Source organism: Theropithecus gelada, chromosome 9, assembly GCF_003255815.1.
Source record: "Theropithecus gelada isolate Dixy chromosome 9, Tgel_1.0, whole genome shotgun sequence".
In the NCBI taxonomy this organism is placed as follows: domain Eukaryota; kingdom Metazoa; phylum Chordata; class Mammalia; order Primates; family Cercopithecidae; genus Theropithecus; species Theropithecus gelada.
In genome coordinates, this window is record NC_037677.1 from 84237077 (window position 1) to 84255806 (window position 18730).

General features: G+C 38.2%; 2 protein-coding genes across 5 annotated transcripts in view; one reads left to right on the forward strand and one right to left on the reverse strand.

Annotated features, from left to right (window-relative positions):
• PAPSS2 (3'-phosphoadenosine 5'-phosphosulfate synthase 2) overlaps positions 1–5823 on the forward strand; it is an 87677-nt gene extending 81854 nt beyond the window's left edge. Inside the window, exons 11-14 of the mRNA XM_025397084.1 lie at positions 1232–1500; positions 2861–3090; positions 3685–4066; positions 4340–5823. Of these exons, the coding sequence (XP_025252869.1) occupies positions 1232–1500; positions 2861–3090; positions 3685–3823 (638 nt within the window). The 3' untranslated portion in view covers positions 3824–4066; positions 4340–5823. The remainder of the gene's footprint in view (positions 1–1231; positions 1501–2860; positions 3091–3684; positions 4067–4339) is intronic.
• A 3948-nt stretch (positions 5824–9771) lies between these two features.
• The window catches only part of ATAD1 (ATPase family, AAA domain containing 1), a 66459-nt gene continuing 57500 nt past the window's right edge, over positions 9772–18730 (reverse strand). Inside the window, exons 9-11 of one of the 4 annotated variants that reach the window (XR_003121185.1) lie at positions 17831–17917; positions 14932–15065; positions 9772–12943 (exon numbers count right to left, since the gene is read on the reverse strand). Coding sequence is in view for 3 of the 4 variants with exons in the window: in XM_025397211.1 (XP_025252996.1) it covers positions 12823–12943; positions 14932–15065 (255 nt within the window). In the remaining variant the exon portion in view is untranslated. The remainder of the gene's footprint in view (positions 12944–14931; positions 15066–17830; positions 17918–18730) is intronic. The other 3 variants (XM_025397211.1, XM_025397210.1, XM_025397212.1) reach the window with 3 other exon arrangements.

The window sequence follows — 18730 nt, forward strand, 5'->3', positions numbered from 1 at the left end:
ATTAGAACACTATTCAACAGTTTAAAATATTCACTGATAGAGATACCTAAAGTGTATTTATTAAGTGAAAAAGCACATTGCAGAACAATATGTGCAGCATAATCATATTTTGGGAAAAAAAACAAAATATCATCATAATTCTAAAATCCCTAACCTACTTCTGTGTATAGGGGCAGAAAAGTCTCTGGCAGCACATGCCCCAAACTGCAGGTTACATTCTCTTGGGGATGGAGTTTGGATGAAAATATTTTTATTATTTATTGTATACATTTTGAAAAAGAGGGAGAAAAAGTAATAATAGGATTATTGGTGATTTTTATATTCTATTTTGGGCTCTTCTGTATTTCTCAAGTTTTTCATATTATAGACATAAAAATTATATCATTGCCAGATAAAAAAAATTAAGGCTCTCAGGAGTCCATCACTAAATGGAGTAGTTTTGGAGATTTCTTTAAAGTGAAGGCAAATTTTTTTTCTGTCTTTAGATTGTTGCCCTTTGCACAGGCCCCAGAAAACGTTCCTCACAATTACTCACCTCCCTCTAGGCTCCCTGGTAGAAGAGGACTAATTAACACCCGCCCTGCCTGAGCCTTGGTGTACAGGAAAGGTCCCGGCAACACATCTTTTCATTCCTGAGTTAGGCTCCCCCTAAGCAGCTTCCTGCCTCTGCGTCTCATCCCTGTCTCAGCAATCTGGTATTGGTTAGCATTGGATTAACACCTCTTAAAGACCCACCTGTATTCTCCAGCTGATTATCAAAAGCCAGTGGATAGGCTGGGTGCAGTGGCTCACGCCTGTAATCCCAGCACTTTGGGAGGCTGAGGCAGGTGGATCACTTGAGGTCAGGAGTTCGAAATGAGTCTGGCCAACATGGTGAAACCCTGAGTCTACTAAAAATACAAAAATTAGATGCGTGTGGTGGCACACGCCTGTAATCCCAGCTACTCGGGAGGCTGAGGCAGGAGAATCACTTGAATCCTGGAGGCGGAGGTTGCAGTGACCCGAGATCGCTCACTGCACTCCAAGCCTGGGCGACAGAGTGAGACTGTTTCTCAAAAAAAAAAAAAAAAAAAAAAAAAACACTTTGTAAAAAAAAAAAAAAAAAAAAAAAAAAAAAGCCAGTGGATAATGAATGCACGAAACAATAAACATGGTTGTGTCCTTTCTGTTCTTGTGGAGAAATGATACCATGTGCTTCTGTGACCTTCCTTCTTCTGCTTTCCTTTCCCAGATGCAGTGTTTGCATTCCAGTTGCGCAATCCTGTCCACAATGGCCATGCTTTGTTGATGCAGGACACTCGCCGCAGGCTCCTAGAGAGGGGCTACAAGCACCCGGTCCTCCTGCTACACCCTCTGGGGGGCTGGACCAAAGATGACGATGTGCCTCTGGACTGGCGGATGAAGCAGCACGCGGCTGTGCTCGAGGAAGGGGTCCTGGATCCCAAGTCAACCATTGTTGCCATCTTTCCGTCTCCCATGTTATATGCTGGCCCTACAGAGGTGAGTAATTCCCAGAGCTGGGCTTTGAGAGTCAGAAATTCAGACTCAAACTTTACATAGAAGAGTAAATGAGTCTCTGGGATCCTTTCTGCTTCCTCATAAGCAGATTCTGGAATGTTCTGGTGTCTCTTCTTTATCCAGCTTCATTATGTTTCCACTCAGTATTTGAAAAATGCTAGAAGGCCGGGCACAGTGGCTCACACCTATAATCCCAGCACTTTGAGAGGCCGAGGCGGGCAGATCACAAGGTCAAGAGTTCGAGACCAGCCTGACCAACATGATGAAACCCCATCTCTACTAAAAATACAATTAGCCGGGTGTGGTGGTGTGCCCCTGTAATCGCAGCTACTCGGAAAGCTGAGGCAGGAGAATCACTTGAACCTGGGTGGCAGAGGTTGCAGTGAGCCGAGATCACACCACTGCACTCCAGCCTGGGCAACAGAGCAAGACTCCGTCTCAAAAAAAAAAAGAAAAAAAGAAAAATGCTAGAAACATCAAATCAAACCTGTTTTACATTGCCTTTGAGAATATGGAAGTTGGCCAGTGAAAGAGGTGGCTAATGAAACTTAACTGGGTTATAGGGCAAGTTGTATCTAACCTAATATTCAATTTCAGAAGTTCCAGTTACTCACCATGCCCTGTGAGCTTCATTAGGAGAGGATATCTTTAAAAGATAAATGTCTCCCTTTTATCATAACACAGTGAGCTTATCAAACAGATTTTCTTTGTCCCACTGCACCACCACTGTAGTGGATCTGAATGAGTTTGCCGAAAGTATGATGAATAGAAAGGGTCTCAACCCTTTCGAATGCCCCAAACTGAGTTTAATGAATTAATTCTCTTCAATCAGATCAAAGTTCCAGGCCCCTACCTCTCCTTTCCATCCTTTGTGTTGCTATCTGGGCTTTAAAGAGGGCAAGTGTTCCGTTGCACTGAAATCAGCATCTGCATGTGGAAGGTAATTAGCTCATTAACGGCAGTCAGATAATGAGATATTGGAGTTTGTAATTTCCTTTAAACTGCAATTTATTGTGAATAGGGAGGCACTGGAAAGTAAAATCCGTACAGTTCTGTAGAATACTAAGATTTAAGTGTTCTTGTCCTGCTAGCCTGTTTGGAGATGAAGAAATACAACCTTGAGTTATGAGGGAGGAAGCCTACCTTTAGAGCTCCTACCCTACCTAACATAACAAAGCATGACGAGTGGATGGAGTCTTAGAACCTCAGTGATTTTCTTGCAATTCTTAGTTGACTCACATTACTGAATTACTTTTAAAGCAGAATAAAGGTGTCTCCATAAACCATGACCCACAGATTTAACCCATAATGACCAGCATGTCCCTTATGTGACATTTCCTAGGTCCAGTGGCACTGCAGGTCCCGGATGATTGCAGGGGCCAATTTCTACATTGTGGGCAGGGACCCTGCAGGAATGCCCCATCCTGAAACCAAGAAGGATCTGTATGAACCCACTCATGGGGGCAAGGTCTTGAGCATGGCCCCTGGCCTCACCTCTGTGGAAATCATTCCATTCCGAGTGGCTGCCTACAACAAAGCCAAAAAAGCCATGGACTTCTATGATCCAGCAAGGTAGGTTTTCAGGGGAAAATTCTTTTATCAACATCTGTATAATAGAAATGATGAGGCAGAATTTGGGCCCTTTGAAAAACTCTCCAGTGCACTGCCACATGCTCCCAAGTGGACTGAGTCCCTTGAGAGTCAGGATGTGGTCTTATACATTTTGTCCCCTAAAGTTGTACTGCAGTCTTTTGCATATAGTAGATGATCCATAAATATTTCTCTTTCAACATGCATTCTTGAGCATGCGCGGAGTGCCTGGCACACTAAGTGAAAAGAAGCAACACAGAGATTGCAATGAATATTTATGGCGCACTTGCTCCCCATGCTGAGGGCTCACAGAAGTGGGCAGAGAAATAGAAGACAGTCTCTGGTCTCAAGACACTTCCCAGGAACAGTATAGGTGCATGGTAAATACTGAATGGATAGCTGCCATTATTTCCCTTTTCTTCTGCAAGTTCCTGAAGATTTAGAGGAGTGCCCACTTTCAAAGATGCAGCATTTTACAGAAAGAACGTGGGTCTCAAAAACCATAACCTACTCCAGGAATCCTTAAGGCAGATATCATTTACCTACACTGAGTTCTTTGTTGCCACCCTGTAACAGGCACAATGAGTTTGACTTCATCTCAGGAACTCGTATGAGGAAGCTCGCCCGGGAAGGAGAGAATCCCCCAGACGGCTTCATGGCCCCCAAAGCATGGAAGGTCCTGACAGATTATTACAGGTCCCTGGAGAAGAACTAATGCCTTTGGCTCCAGAGTTTCTTTCTGAAGTGCTCTTTGATTACCTTTTCTATTTTTATGATTAGATGCTTTGTATTAAATTGCTTCTCAATGATGCATTTTAATCTTTTATAATGAAGTAAAAGTTGTGTCTATAATTTAAATATACACACATACACACACACACACAAAGTCAAACTGAAGACCAAATCTTAGCAGGTGAAAGCAATATTCTTATACATTTCAGAATAAAATTAGCTCTATGTATTTTCTTTTCTTTTTTTTTTTTTTTGAGACGGAGTCTCGCTCTGTCGCCCGGGCTGGAGTGCAGTGGCCGGATCTCAGCTCACTGCAAGCTCCGCCTCCCGGGTTCCCGCCATTCTCCTGCCTCAGCCTCTCGAGTAGCTGGGACTACAGGCGCCCGCCACCTCGCCCGGCTAATTTTTTGTATTTTTTAGTAGAGACGGGGTTTCACTGTGCTAGCCAGGATGGTCTCGATCTCCTGACCTCTTGATCTGCCCGTCTCGGCCTCCCTATGTATTTTCTACTGCATCGAAGCAGGCAGGTCCCCGATTTCTTAAAGCTTTGACCATGTGTCTAGTTACTTGATGAAAAGTGAATATATTTTCCAGCATGTCTTGCCAACCTGCACTCTTAACAATGTCATTTATCAGTTATAAAACATATCAGATTAAGCATCCTCTTCTGTACAATTGACCAAAACAAAAAATTTTTTTTTCTCACTCTAAAAGAGGTGTGGCTCACATCAAGATTCTTCCTGATGTTTTACTTCATGCTGTACAAAGCCTTAATGTTGTAATCATATCTTACGTGTTGAAGACCTGACTGGAGAAACAAAATGTGCAATAACATGAATTTAATCTTAGAGATCTGTGCAGCCTATTTCTGTCACAAAAGTTATATTGTCTAATAAGAAGAGACGTCTTAATGGCCTCTGTGAGTAATGTAACTCCAGTTAAACGGTGACTTTTAATAGCGTACAGCGCTTTGATGAAAGGAGGTCAATGTGGCGATGTTGTGGAAAGTTATCTTTCCCGCTCTTTGCTGTGGTCATTGTGTCCTGCAGAAAGGATGGCCCTGACTGCAGCAGCAGCGTCAGCTATAACAAAAAATAATTCACCCTATCAGACTAGCAAGGCACTAGAACTGGAAAGACCACAGAAAACAAAGAATCCAGCCCTTTCATCTTACAGGTGAACAAACTGTGATGATGCACATGTATGTGCTTTGTAAGCTGCTGAGCACTGTAACAAAATGTAAATTTGCCATTATTATGAAATGCTGGTGGCAGTGAAGGAGTACCCAGGCCACTTGACTCCCAGTCTGGTGCCCTGTCTACACTAGACAACACAGGCGCTGGGTCAGATTCCCCTCAGCTGCTTAACAAAGTTCCTTGAACAGAAAGTGCTTACAAAGCTGCCTTCTTGGATGCTGAAAGGTCGAGTTTTCTGAACTCCACTGATTTTATTGCAGTTGAAGAAAAAAAAAAAAAAGCTATTCCAAAGATTTCAAGCTGTTCTGCGAACATCTTCTGATGACTTTACTTCCTAAGAGGCAATGTTTTTACTTTATGCATAATTCATTGTTGCCAAGGAATATGTGAAGAAACAGCACCTTTTAATATATAGGTCTCTCTGGAAGAGACCTAAATTGGAAAGAGAAAACTGTGATAATTTTCATATTCTCATTTTAAAAAAAATGCTAATCTTAACTAACAGTTCTTTTGAGAATGAGTTACACGCAATGGCCACAGCAGTTTGTCTTTAATAGTATAGTGCCTATACTTATGTAATCAGTTACTCACTACTGCCTTTAAAAACAATCCAGCATATTTATTGAAAACATGAGACAGGATTATAGTGCCTTAACCAATATATTTTGTGATTAAAAATATATATATTTAAAACTGCTCTTCTGCTCTAGTACCATGCTTAGTGCAAATGATTATTTCTATGTACAACTGATGCTTGTTCTTATTTTAATAAATTTATCAGAATGAAGGCTTAGTTTTTTCTGCCTGTAACATTGGGTGTGGGTTGATCACACAACTTAAGGGCTTTGTGACTTTGTATAACTGGAGTGAGACAGCAGCAACTCTCTTGAACATCATAAGTGAGACTATTTACCCTTACTCATGTCTTTTCTTTCTTTTTTTTTTTTTTTTTAAACTGAGTCTTGCTCTGTCTCCCAGGCTGGAGTGCAGTGGCACGATCTCGGCTCACTGCAACCTCCACCTCCTGGATTCAAGCAATTTACCTGCCTCAGCCTCCTGAGTAGCTGGGATTACAGGTGCACACCACCACGCCCGGCTAATTTTTGTATTTTTAGTAGAGACAGGGTTTCACCATGTTGGCCAGGCTGTTCTTGAACTTCTGACCTTGTGATCCACCTGCCTCAGCCTCCCAAAGTGCTGGGATTACAGGCCCACCACACCCTTTTTTTTTGGAGACAATCTCACTCTGTCACCCAGGCTGGAGTGCAGTGGCACAATCTTGGCTCACTGCAACCTCTGCCTCCTAGGTTTAAGCAAGAGTAGCTGGGATTCATTACTGGGTATATGCCCAAAGGAATATAAATCATTCTGCTATAATGACACATGTACACATGTTTATTGCAGCACTATTTACAATAGCAAAGACATGGAACCGACCCAAATGCCCATCAATGACAGACTGGATAAAGAAAATGTGGCACATTTGCACCATGGAATACTATGCAGCCATAAAAGGGAATGACATCATGTCCTTTGCAGGGACATGGATGAAGCTGGAAGCCATCATCCTCAGCAAACTAACACAGTAACAGAAAACCAAACACTGCATGTTCTCACCCATAAGTGGGAGTTGAACAATGAGAACACATGGACACACAGAGGGGAACATCACACACTGGGGTCTGTTGCGGGGTGGTGAGGGGAGGGAACTTAGAGGACAGGTCAATAGGTACAATAAACCACGATGGCACACATATACCTATGAAACAAACCTGCATGTTCTGCACATGTATCCGTTTTTTTTTTTTTCGAAGAATTTTTTTTTTTTAAAGAGTACCTGGGATTACAGGTGTGTGCCACCACACCCGGCTAATTTTTGTGTATATATATATAGGCAGACATGGGGTTTCACCACGTGGCCCAGGCTGGTCTTGAACTCCTGAGCTCAAGCAATCTGCCTGCCTCAGCCTCCCAAAGTGCTGGGATTACAAGTGTGAGCCACCACACCCGGCCTATTCATGTCATCTTCTAAATTGTGCTCTAGATGTGTAAGACACATGATCCCAGCCAAGCACTTAATGACATTTTCGGTAGCTGCTGGGTTGCTCAGCCACCTCCTCAGCCCAGAACTTCATCGCAGTTTTTTTGTTTGTTTGTTTTTTTGAGATGAAGCTACTTTGTTTCCTTTTCCTGAAAGGAACAGATCTTATTAAGTGCCCCTAAGGAGTTTCACCAGTAGGGCTGGAAGCAGTTGGGTTTTTCTCTCAGCAACCCCCGTACCTCTACTAATGCAGAAAAGGTTACCTGTTCCTACCAAAACTTTCAGCAGCCTTCAGGCCTGCAGCTTTTTTCCATGAACCCCTCCTTCCCTTCTATCCTGAAGGCGTCATGCATTTTTTGCTACTGATCCTCACCCCAAATAAAACTGGTGTATATAGCCAATTCAAAGCTGCCATTTGTAGCCCCCTTTTTTCTCCCCACGTTACTTGGTGGCTCCTAGCGCCAATTAGTAGGGTAAAGTGGGCAGGAAATGTCTATGTAAACACATGAAGATGTCAGTGTTGCTGAGGGAGTATGCCAAACTGTTTCAGGATCTTTTTCGGAAAAGATCCTGAAAGGCATGTGATATCATTTAGTCAGATGATGGCAAACTCTTATTAAATTTATCAACACTTTTATCAGGTCACAATATTTTTCCCTATCATCGTCCCTACAAGAAGAAACAAATCTCGATTACTTGGGAACAGCAATTCATTTTCTCCTTATCCTCCTTTTTTTCCAGTATGTGACTTTCAGGTCTACCACTGATCTTCAACATAACTCTCCTTCTAGGCAGGAAACCAGCAAACTGAATAGGCACCAGGTCAGTCAATTGTTCTCATGTCTAAAGATTTGATGGAATGAGAGGAAGCCAGAATATACCACCCCAGAATATATTTCTTTGGCAAATTTTGAGTTGATTTTCTGAGAACTGCAGGCAGGAATAGCTCTGAAAAGCTGTCCATTTCTAAAGGAAATTTACATCTACCTTACTAAGGTAAACAGAGGATGCAAGCAGAGGTTTCTCTCTGAAGCCCCTTTATCTGCCTAAAGACAGATAAAGCTCTGACACCTCCCTAAAACAGAGACTACCACAGGCAGTCACCTATTCTTCTGATAGCTGTTGCCTAAGAGATTTCATTTGCACAAAACAGCCTTTGCTTACCACGCAAAGTTGCTCACCATCCATCTAGGCAGAGTTGGGCAGGCCAAGCAGCATTCATCATCAAGTGGAAGTGGAGCTTATGGGATCCGAAGAAGCAGTCCCTGAAGGCCCGTCCACACAAACTACATATGTAAGTTGCTCATACTTCCAGCATGTCCACTTGTTATAATATTACCCTTCATTTAGTATATACCCAACACCCAACATATTTCAATCTTATGGCATCAAGTAACCGCCTGGTCATTTATCAGATTTTGTCTAACAGTCTTCCCCACAATTTTCTTTGAATAAGTTACCTCTCCTTTTGCAGTTAGATCAATCAGTAAACCCAGCTGCTTTGCCTCAAACCATTTAAGCCAAAGTAGTTCCTGGAGAGTCATCAAAGCTCCAAGACTGCCAGGGGTGATTTTTGACCTGGCTTTGCACACTCATGTCCAGGCATTTAAATTCTGAATGGGCATTTTAAGCAGCTGGAGTTCATTTAATCCATGAGGAATAAAAGCAAGATTATTGAGCAATTTCTGCTTAGAAAAATATTTGGGAGCTAAGTTTCTATCCCGAGTCTGGTTCTTTAGCTTCTGCTTGATCTTATATCCATCAAATAAATTCTTTATTGCTTAGGTTAGCTAGAGTTGGTTGCTACAAGCAGAATCCTGATATTCTTTATAAGTCTATGACTATGGCCTAACAGATGACCCTCATCTCCCTTAGACATGATTGCAAGTGATTTTGCTTTACTGGATATAGCCAATCCCCTATCTGAGTTATCTTGGCCATTCTTAGAATTCCTGGAAGCTGTGTATTTTCAGAACAGTGGGATATACACCACTGTGTTCTAGTTTCAGTTCCAAATCTGCATGTCAGTAACTATTTCAATGTCTGGGTTTAGTTTATTTTTATTATTATTTTTTATTTTTTGTAGAGACGGTCTCACTATGTCACCCAGTCTGGAGGCAATGGTGCAATCTCGGCTTACTGCAATTTTCACCTCCTAGGCTCAAGTGATCCTTCCCAGCAGCTGAGACTACAGGTGCACTTGGCTTTAGTTTACAACTGAGTTGTCATGGTTAACAAACCTGTGTCCTTGATGCATTCCACACCCAATACACTCTCTGTAACCTATTTAAAAAGCACAAAAGCTAGTATCTGAAAGTATTCTCATGCAGGTTTATGACTGTAAATATTAGACAATTACAAAAATATAATCCCACTTCAGTGTTTTAGTAATGAGACCCTTATAGGCCATTAATAAATAGTATAAACTTTACATCAATGTAACTGGGATGTTTTCTGTGTCTACTCACATTGCTAAGTGGTTTTAGGTTTGATTTATCTGCACACAGCATCTGTGTCATACGTAACAATCATATTTTAGTTAATTAGGTTAGAAGCCCATATTTAATAAGGTTCAAGTTCTCCTCAATATGATTTTCATTAACATCATGATTTAGGCAGAATGTTTTCCTATACATGTAAATAAAGAGAGCTTTAGCTTTAAAAAAAAAAAAGACTAGAGAACTCTATCTTTGGTAACTAAATCTATAACAAATTTAATAATGAAGGCTCTGTAAAGATTTCTGTCAGTTCTAGATAGAATTATTCTATGACTTAATTTGAAGCACCCAGTTGGTGCTGGAGTTTCAGCCGTGCACTAGATATATTTAGCATATCAGAATTCTGTTCAATATTCTGATGTTAAGAGAAGCTAAAAAGAAACATAAAATATACATCATCCAATTTATTTTCTTTATCCAGAAGAAATCTGTTAACATTTTCCCACAATAACAATTCAAGTAAAAAATTCCTACCGAGATGATGTTGCCGCCATTTTTACACAAGCACACTCAAGGCTTGAAACATCCTCATCTAGCATTAAACCTGTAAGTTACAGCTACTAAATACTGTTAGGCTATTATAATGCATACAGAATAGATTACCCCAACCCAGCTCTTAATATCATGAGTGCTGGGTTTACCTGCACGTGGGGGGTTGGCTGAGATCGAAAGGAGAGACATAGTAAAGGAGATACTAAACTGATTCAACTACTTCATTTCTAAACTCTATATAAAAGGCCTGGGAATGGCTTGAGACACATCAGACTTATCAAAAGTCTTCCGGCAATGATGCTTTTAGAGAAACATGGCGTAAGTGATCCTTTCAGTCTCAATCCCTAGAGTACAGGCCTAGGGATTATGGAACTGGTTTAAGTATGGAGAATGCTTAAAGATTGAGCCTGGTCAACAGGATATGTACATCAGTGTGCGAAACTGACAATATTAATATGACAGCTAACATTTGAGCAGAAATTCTGTGCCAGGCACTATGCTGAGGGCATTACATGCATTATTTTATTATCCAACCCTTTAAGATGAGTGCCACTGTTGCCCCATTTTACAGATGAGAAACGGGGTCTCACAGACACACAGTTAGTTAATGGGGAGCCTGAGTTTATACTCAGGAAGCCTGATTCTAGATCCAGTACTCTTAAGTATTATCCGAAACGAATTATCTTAGAATCTAGAATTCAACTACATATGTGAAATGCATGTCTAAAACAGAAGGATAGATGTTACATAACACTAAAAGTTATTTAAAAATCAGGAAAATAGTTTCCTGAATTACTTTATGGTCTTAACATGCCTAGATGAGTCATAGTTGCTGGGATTAGTATACTTCTCTAACTTCATTTGATGATTAAAACCACAAAGAAATTGAATAACCACTCCTACTGGATATTGTGAATTTAAGAGAAGACAAAAAGAAAGGACACGTGGAGGTATACATTACTCCTTATTTTCGATTAATATGTCACCAGATTAAAATTAAATTACTGAAATTCACATTAAAACAGAAATGACTACACACTAGGATAGATGCTATTGTAGTGTGAAAACTCCATAGCAAGATAAAGTCTAAACACAAGTTTTATAAACCAAAAAAGTCCCAGAAAATTTAAAATTACTGAAAAAGACCAAAGATTAAGTGGAGAACAACCAATAAAGAGGGACCCCTTTATTACACATTTATAAAATAATAGTATAATATAGTTATTAAAAATGGGACACTTTTTTCCATTTTTGGTATCTTGTATTCAATTTTTCCATCCTCTTCACAATCTTCCATAACTTGCTTTTTGCTATCCAGTGTTCACCTGAAACTTCTACCCCACCATTCAAAGTACAACCGAAGAATAAATGATCTAATAGATTGTTGTGAGACATTATCAGATAAATTAATCCAGTAACACAAGAAAAGAGATTGAGAGTTTTAAAATAAATACAGTAAAAGCAAAAACATATGAAGCATAATTTAATCTGATGATTCAGAGCACCTCAAGATTGTGTTGTAACGTTTTCCTCATGCTGCGTGTTTAGGTGCCTGTAACAGAATTCTGGTTAGTAAAATATTGAAAAAAATTTCACATATAATTCACATTAAATGACTACAGATAGATACAATATGGGCATTTTGATGTGTCCATTTGTACCTGACCAGGGCACAATTTATAATATACTAAGAAAACTAAAATTAATTACAAAATGAGTATTTTTAGCACACTTAGTAACAGCTACTTGTTTTAAACTATTATTTCATTTTTGGTGACCAAATTGTATTTGACCATAATTAAAGAACACATAACCTTAAAATAGTATTTAAGAAACATAGTTACAACAGACATATGTTACATTAAATGAAGACAGGAAAGAAATGTACATGTATTAAAGGGCACTGAGGTTTTTCAAACCTTTTCTTTTGAAAAGTCTTTTAATCCACTTCCATGTACATCAATTTAAACTTACTTAAAAAGTTTATACTCAGTATACTTACAGAAAGAGGTGAAATCAGTGTTGAGCACATGACTGCCTAACAACCATTCAATGCTGATCACGAACTAGTATTTTTATTTGATTATCCTGACAAACATAATAATTGAGCCCATGTATATACGCAAGATGTGGAGGATCCAACTAATCAACTGCAGAAAGAAAAACACTCAACTTAAAAAAGGTTGAAACAAATGACAAATGGAAATGGCTGAATCACTGTACCTTTTTGACACAACCTTAAATCTTAGTTTTACTATATATTATTTGGTACTCCTGGATTCAGTAGTTGGGGTAAAAAAGGTTTCTGTATTCAAACGTATCTACAGAATGTCAATATAAAATGTGTGGATATATACATTTAATATACACACACACGCGCACACACACAAATGCATACTCACATGTCTAGGAACCAGCACCTAACCACATCCCCATTTCTCACTAATGACCCAATGAATCATTTATGACTGTAAGACCAGCTTAGATTCTATAAGGCTGTACAATATATGGCTGAAGAGGTCAAACACAAGCACCCACATTCAGGCTGGATTCAACTGTTCCTCCTCATGATTTTTGACAAACAGTAATACCACTTATGTAACAACTATATCTTAATAACTTAGAATTCAGAGTATAAAACCATAAACATTGAGCTCCCTCATTGTTTCAAGAGCACTCTTTCCATTCTATTTCCACTGACTGATAAGAGGACACACCAAACTAGATCACTGAACTGTACAAATGATCTTTACTCTTAATCTAAACAAACATGTGTTAAAACATTCTGAAATGCTGCATCCTTTGATTTCTTCATCTTTTCAATTGCCCGATGCAGGTCCTGCTGTTGAACAGGCCGAATTTCATCTTCATCATGGCTAAAATGCAAATAAAACCATCAAATACTCAAATAATTTTAGAATACACCTCCCTAAAATATTTTACCAAGATTTAAAAGAGATGCATGTGGTAAAAAAAAAAAAAAATTGTTTTCAACTGTAGAAAAGAGTATAAAAATGAAATCTCTTTACCATTCAAGACCCCCAAAGACAACCACAATGAACAGTTTCATGTAAATGCTTCCAGGAATTATCTACACATAGAGAAATCATAAGGAATTTTTTAAAAGCACTGACTGCTAAGAAGTAGGAAGCTAAAATAGCTACAATCAAAGACTTCACATCTAGAATATAAGTACACAATATTACCATAAGGTAAAAAATGTTATATAGTTTATTGAAATGGGAATGTAATTCCAATTAAAAAAATCATGTAATTCCCATGAAAACTATAATTTAAAAACTATCATTGCCAGGTATATACTTACATGCATGTTTTGCTTTTTACAAATTGAGAGTAAAATTCGTCACTATCAACAAAAACCAACTAATCCAAATCCTCCCTACTTCAATGAGAAACAAAATCCAGAATATTATGGCTCCTTTGTAATTTACAGATATTCAGGGAAAAACATTCAGGAAAGTTATGATAACCCAAGTCCATCCAGATTTTTCATACTGAAATACAAAATTATAAAATATGAAATTCAGTAGGAAATATAAAATTAGCCAGACTTCTCATAGTGAAATATAGTTTTCAGGGCTTTGAGGCAGCAAAAAAATAGATCTTTCATTATTAGTGTAATCTGCCTAAGCAAAATTTACTAACTGGTTGGTTATTTCTCCTCTTAATCTTATATATAAGAATAAAAACCTGGCCAGGAGTGGTGGCTCACACCTGTAATCCTAGCACTTTGGGAGGCTGAGGTGGGTGGATCACCTGAGGTCAGGAGTTCGAGATCAGCCTGGCCAACATGGCGAAATCCCGTCTCTACAAAAAACACAAAAAGTAGCTGGGCATGGTGATGGGTGCCTATAATCCCAGCTACTTGGGAGACTGAGACAGGAGAATTGCTTGAACCCGGGGGCAGAGGTTGCAGTGAGCTGAGATTGCACCACTTCACTCCAGCATGGGCAAAAGAGCGAAACTCCGTCTCAAAAAAAGAGAAGAGAATAAAAACCTTTGGACAGTAGATTCTGAGGGTACACTAATGATGATGGGTCCAGAGCCACTGCATAAACAGCTACCAGTTGACAGAGTAGCTTTCATGTAGACCTTTCTATATCAAAGCCCGCAAAACATTTTTTTGCTGAAGTTTGCTATGGCAACACACTGCAACTATATATATGAATACCACAGGCAAGTGAAAACACTAGGAAGGTGAAGAAGGGAGACCAAGAAACAAAGGGACAAGAGTTGGAGAATTCCTTTAATACAACCCCAAAAAGTACACTGGGGTTGACCAAGAATCACAGAAATTGTTAGAAGGTTGATATTCTGAAAAGAAATGCAGTATAATAGGCAAGTAGCCTTTTAGGAAACTTCCTTAAAGGACATGCTTCACTAGGGCTGAATTATCCCAGCTCACTAGTATCTTTGCTGAAATAAGGCTGGTAAAAAATTGGATTCTCAACTTCACTATACTTTGGAACTGGTTCCAAGTAAAATTTGCTGCAGTGATAAATGGTTTCTTTGTTTAGTAAATACATATTCATTAACAAATTGAGGTCTAGTCTTCAATACCTCCAACTCCCCTCACATTTACATGTGAAATTTCCATGGATCATCAGAAGGAATTCAACTTTTTTTCTCCTTCATTCTAGACCCTTCCCACAATTCTGCCCTCCTTCATTTTCAGAATTCTGCTTTGGAAAAATGGTAATAAACAAAGTTGCAGGGGGTGATAATCCAAATTTACCTTTTATTTCATAAGTGGTGTTTCTAATATAAAGCAAAATAAAAGAAACTAACCTAAAAGCTCTAAAAGGTTTTAACAAGTATTAAAAATCAAGTCAAAATAATATACCTTTCTTCTGATGTAGAATTAACATATTCTCTAACACAGAGGAGGGCAGCATCTCGACACATCTCTTTTAGGTCACTTCCTGAAAAGCCATCAGTTTCCTGGGCAACTTCTAGCAGGTCTACATGCCTATCCACCTTAAACAAATATAAAAACATGCTTAAAAAACAAAAATAAATATATTGCAAATACTACCAAACACCCATCTTAAAGAAAGTTAAGCATATTATAACAGCATGGGAGGAGAAACAATAGTTTCTAGAAGCTTTTTTTAACCACAAAAGCTTAGAAATTTGAAATATAATTTTCATTATTTGTCCTTATGATTAAGACAAATAATTATTACTAGATACACTGTAGAGTGATGGGGAAGAACAGATATTGGACTTGCTTTGATATCTCTCAAGAAGGTACCAAGGTGACATTTTTCTGTAATATATTCAACATACAGTACTTGGCAAATGTAATTAACTCCAGAGTCCATTACAGAAAAACATACAAAAAAACTCTTAACATTCCTTTTAATTGTAATGCTTGGTATTCTATTATCTCAACATGAATTTAGCACCTAAACTTCTGCTCCTCAAGCTAAGCTTATAGTCAAGCCAATTAAGTGACTGTCCTAGCCACATAATAGACTTCAGATAGTCTAATCATACTAAACTTATGTACAGATTAAGAAGAGAAAATAAGCAAGAAAAAAACCTATGACTACCATCTAGTAAATGATTCTTATGTCTCATTCACTGGGGTAAGCACTTTGTATGTATTATTCTCATTTAATCTTCTCAGAAACTATCAATTTCATTTTCAGATAAGAATCATGAGACCTGGGCAGGTAAACATAGTCAGAGCCAGGATTTGAACACAATATAGTGAGGTCCAGCTGTATTTTTCCCCCATTTAGCTCATCACTTGTTACAGCAACATTTACTTTCCCCCACTGATGTGAAATGCCACCTTATAGTTACTAAATTCCCATTTGTATTTGTATTATATTTACTAAATTCCCTTTGTATTTGTGGAAGACACAGTGTTTTAGGAAGAACAGCAACTCTACACAAGGACAAGAGACTTGAAGGTGAGACAACACTGCCAGCTCTGCAACTGTGACCTCACATAACAGTGCTCCCATTCCTAAACGTAAGGGTTACATGAAGATAAATCATGTTTTTTGATAAAAAGAAAACTGAACCCAGAGGGCAAGAGTGCAAGCAGCAATGGTAAGCAAAGCAAATGGTAAATACATGGATAAATCTAAATAAACTTTAGCTATATAAATAGTAGTAATAATTATTATAGTAGTCATAATCATTTGGAGTACAAAAACAAAGTGGAGCTAAAATGCTATATAATAAGAACATGTAAAACAGAGGAGACATCTACATTAAGGTATTCTAAAGTGTTACAATTAAAGCATTAAAAAGAGGATACAGATATTATTAACTTAGACTTTATTTATGTATGTCAAAATACATAGGTACCACTAAAGGACAGAAAGGGTAACACTAAAGGAAAGAAAGAGAATGTGTAATTTCCAAACCAACAGAGGAAGGGAGAAAAACAGAATAAAGAATACAAGAGCAGTATTAACAAACTCAGGACTAGAGGGGGACAAATAAGCAAAGAAAAAGCATAAATGGAAAGTATTAAAATAATAATGAATGAATCCAAATTTATGAGTAATCACCATAAATGCAAATAGACTAAACTTGGCTGGTAAAAGATTTTATACAGAAGAACCCAAAATGTAGCTGTTTGAAGTTTATAAAAGACATACTGATGCTGAAAGGAAAAAAACAGGCTTTGTGTTACATTTGAAATAAAAACAAAGAAAAGCAGGAAGTAGAAGGCTGAAAGATATCAGCTTTTAATAAAAAGAAAGCTAATGTAGTTCTAGTTACATCAGATTTTTACTCAAAATGAATAACTGAGAAGCCATTATATAATGATTAAAAAATTTCACCAGAAAAATATAACAATTCTACACTTGTAGACATACATGTAACATGGCCTCAAAACATACAGCAAAAATTTAATTACATATAAAAATGGGCTAATTCACAATACTGGAAGATTTTTAACATATGTCTCATGTACTGCCACATCAGTGAGTTCTTAGGACTGGTGACAGCACCTGTGATCTAATGTACATACATGTATATAATTTAGATCTTGGTCCTTTGATGGTTATAGGGTTGCAAATATTTTGGTTGCGGCTTGTTTTTTCACTTTGTTCATGTTATCCTGTGATACAGAAGCTTTAAGTCTGATTACAGTCAGACTTCTCTATTCTCTTTCCTTTGTAGTTTTTAATTTTTTGTGAATTGAGAAACTCTTCTCATGTGTCCTTAAGAGACAGACACATACAAGGATCTAATTTTTCTACTGTTGGTAAAAAGAATAAAAATAACATATACCTATACACATGTATTAGGTATCTGTTCACATATATTCATGGGATTGATACACTCTATCAACTCCTGGACAGCAGTTTACCAATGATGGTGATAATGGGAGATGGTCAGTGGTTGCTTAAGGTTGTACTTAATTAAAAAAATATATATAAAGCAAATGTGGAAATACATTAAAATTGCCTGTTAAATATGGGTGGAAGATAATAGGGCTGTTTGTTTATATGTTTGAAATATTTCATACATTTAACAAACTACTTTACAGAGCTTTCCAAACTATACTATGAGATGTTAAAAATTAAACATCCAACACTTCCTCCTGTCTTTTGACCAGTCCGTTGTTGGGCCACCCTATGTTCTAACCACTCACAAATCTTGTGCCTGACAAGATGATACAGTTAGAAAGATGAACCAACCAAGTATAAGAAAACAAAGAAAAGAAGATTCCCGTCACTGGGGAAGCAAGATTTAATTAAGAGGTACCATACCCTAATGGTTAAGAGTAGGCTCCATCACTTCTTTGTGTAATCCTGGGCAAGTTACTACATAACTTCTCTGGGTTTCAGTTTCCTCAGCTGTAAAAATAGGACTAATATGTACTCCTTAGAGAAATGAGGATTAAATAAAACAATGTATAGCTCACCAAAATGCTTGGCACATGGCAAGCACTCTAAAAGTAGCTCATTTTGTTGTAAAACAGCTTTTAGATAAACCATGAAATAATGAGAACCTTTTCATTAGGCAACTCTGAAAGCAATTCCCAAGTTAAAAAGATTTTGAATATAGGCAGCAACAACAGAATAAGTTAACAGACTTCGAAAATAGCTTGAAAGAATGATACTTACTTATGTGCAGTTGTTTATTATTATATCCACCATTAATAGTATATTTGTAAATAACATCTCTGAATTCTAAGCATTTTACACTTATAATTTTATTTCAAGACCAGCTGGGGCAAATGCTTATGAGGCCCTGATATGGTCTGGCTCTGTGTCCCCACCCAAGTCTCATGTTGAATTTAATTCCCAATGCTAGGGGAGGGACCTGTTGGGAAGTGACTGGATTATAGGGGCACATTTCCCCCTGTTCTCATGATAGTGAGTTCTCTCAAGATCTTATGGTTTAAAAGTGTGTGGCACTTCCCCCTTCAATCTCTCCCTCTCCTGCTCTGCCATGGTAAGACGTGCTTGCTTCCCTTTCGCCTTCCACCATAATTGTAAGTTTCCTGAGGCCTCCCAGCCATACTTCCTGTACAGCCTATGGAACTGTGAGTCAATTAAACCTCTTTTCTTCAGAAGTTATCCAGTCTCAAGTAGTTCTTTATAGTGGTTTGTGAACGGGCTAATACAGACCCCATTTCAACAAAAAAAATTTTTGTTAACTAGCTG